Source organism: Calidris pugnax, unplaced genomic scaffold (assembly GCF_001431845.1).
Source record: "Calidris pugnax isolate Ruff unplaced genomic scaffold, ASM143184v1 scaffold281, whole genome shotgun sequence".
In the NCBI taxonomy this organism is placed as follows: domain Eukaryota; kingdom Metazoa; phylum Chordata; class Aves; order Charadriiformes; family Scolopacidae; genus Calidris; species Calidris pugnax.
Window position 1 is genome coordinate 494,877 of NW_015091028.1, and position 1,223 is coordinate 496,099.

The following is a 1,223-nucleotide window of genomic DNA, read 5'->3' on the forward strand; positions in this document are numbered from 1 at the left end:
CGTTCACATCCCCCCCCCCACTGTGCAGGGACGGGACGACAGACATCACGCGGACGGTGCACTGGGGGGTCCCCACCGCACTCCAGAAGGTACCAGACCCCCCCAGTGCCAGCCAGCACCCGCCCTGTGGCACCCAGCACCAGGACTGGATGTGGCGGGGGGGCCCCTGGGCACCACTGCCCTCAGCCCCCCCGCCGTGCCCCTCATAGGAAGCCTACACCCGTGTGCTGATGGGCAACATCGACCTGTCCCGCCTCGTCTTCCCACCCAACACGGCCGGTGGGTGCCAAGCCAGGCATGGGGCAGCACAGCCATGCCCAGCCCCCCCCAGGGCATGGGGAGGAGGAAGAGGGCAGGGGGGGCCCTCATCAGCCCACTGGCCCTCATCCCCCTTGTCGTTCCCCAGGGAGAACGGTGGAGGCCTTTGCCCGACGGGCACTTTGGGAGGTGGGACTCAACTACGGCCACGGGACCGGCCATGGCATCGGCAACTTCCTCTCGGTCCACGAGTGTAGGTGCTGCGGCACCGGCGGTGGGGACACGGGCTGGGCTGTGGGGGACAGGGACATGGACAGGGATGAGGACAGGGGCTCAGCTGGAGCTCCTCATAGCCCGGCTGAGCCTCTTGCTGAGGGCGGGTGTCCCCCACCTGCAGGGTGCTGTGCTCCTTGTGAGGGTGGCTCCGAGCTCCTTGCTGGGGTGACTGCGTGGTCCTTGCTGGGGTGATGCCTCGGTCCTTGCAAGGGTGGTCTCATGGTCTTTGACAGGATGGCCATGTGGTCCTTGTTGGGATGGCCCCATGGTCCTTACCAGGGTGGGCCACAGTCCTTGCTGGGATGGCCCTGCAGTCCTTGCTGGAATGATCCAATGGTCCCTGTCAGGGTGGCCCCATGGTCCTTGCTAGGGTGGCTTCTTGGTCCTTGCTGGGGTCGCTCCATGGTCCTTGCTGGGGTCGCTCCATGGTCCTTGCTGGGGTGGCTCCATGGTCCTTGCTGGGATGGCCACATGGTCCTTGCTGTTGTGACACCTTGGTCCCTGTCAGGGTGTCCCCACAGCACAAGCCAACCCCCGGAGCCATAACCCACAGCATGTCCTCTGCAGGGCCTGTGGGCTTCCAGTCCAACAACGTGCCACTGACACCCGGCATGTTCACCTCCATCGGTACGTGTCCCCACCGCTGCAGCCAGCGCCTCGGGCTCTCGGGGCTGTCCCCGAGGTGCAGA

At 66.1% G+C, this 1,223-nt stretch overlaps 1 protein-coding gene across 1 annotated transcript in view; it reads left to right on the top strand.

The window, feature by feature from the left end:
- The window catches only part of XPNPEP2 (X-prolyl aminopeptidase (aminopeptidase P) 2, membrane-bound), an 8,895-nt gene that overhangs the window by 4,054 nt on the left and 3,618 nt on the right, over positions 1–1,223 (top strand). Inside the window, exons 15-18 of the mRNA XM_014955987.1 lie at positions 29–89; positions 210–279; positions 407–511; positions 1,102–1,161. Of these exons, the coding sequence (XP_014811473.1) occupies positions 29–89; positions 210–279; positions 407–511; positions 1,102–1,161 (296 nt within the window). The remainder of the gene's footprint in view (positions 1–28; positions 90–209; positions 280–406; positions 512–1,101; positions 1,162–1,223) is intronic.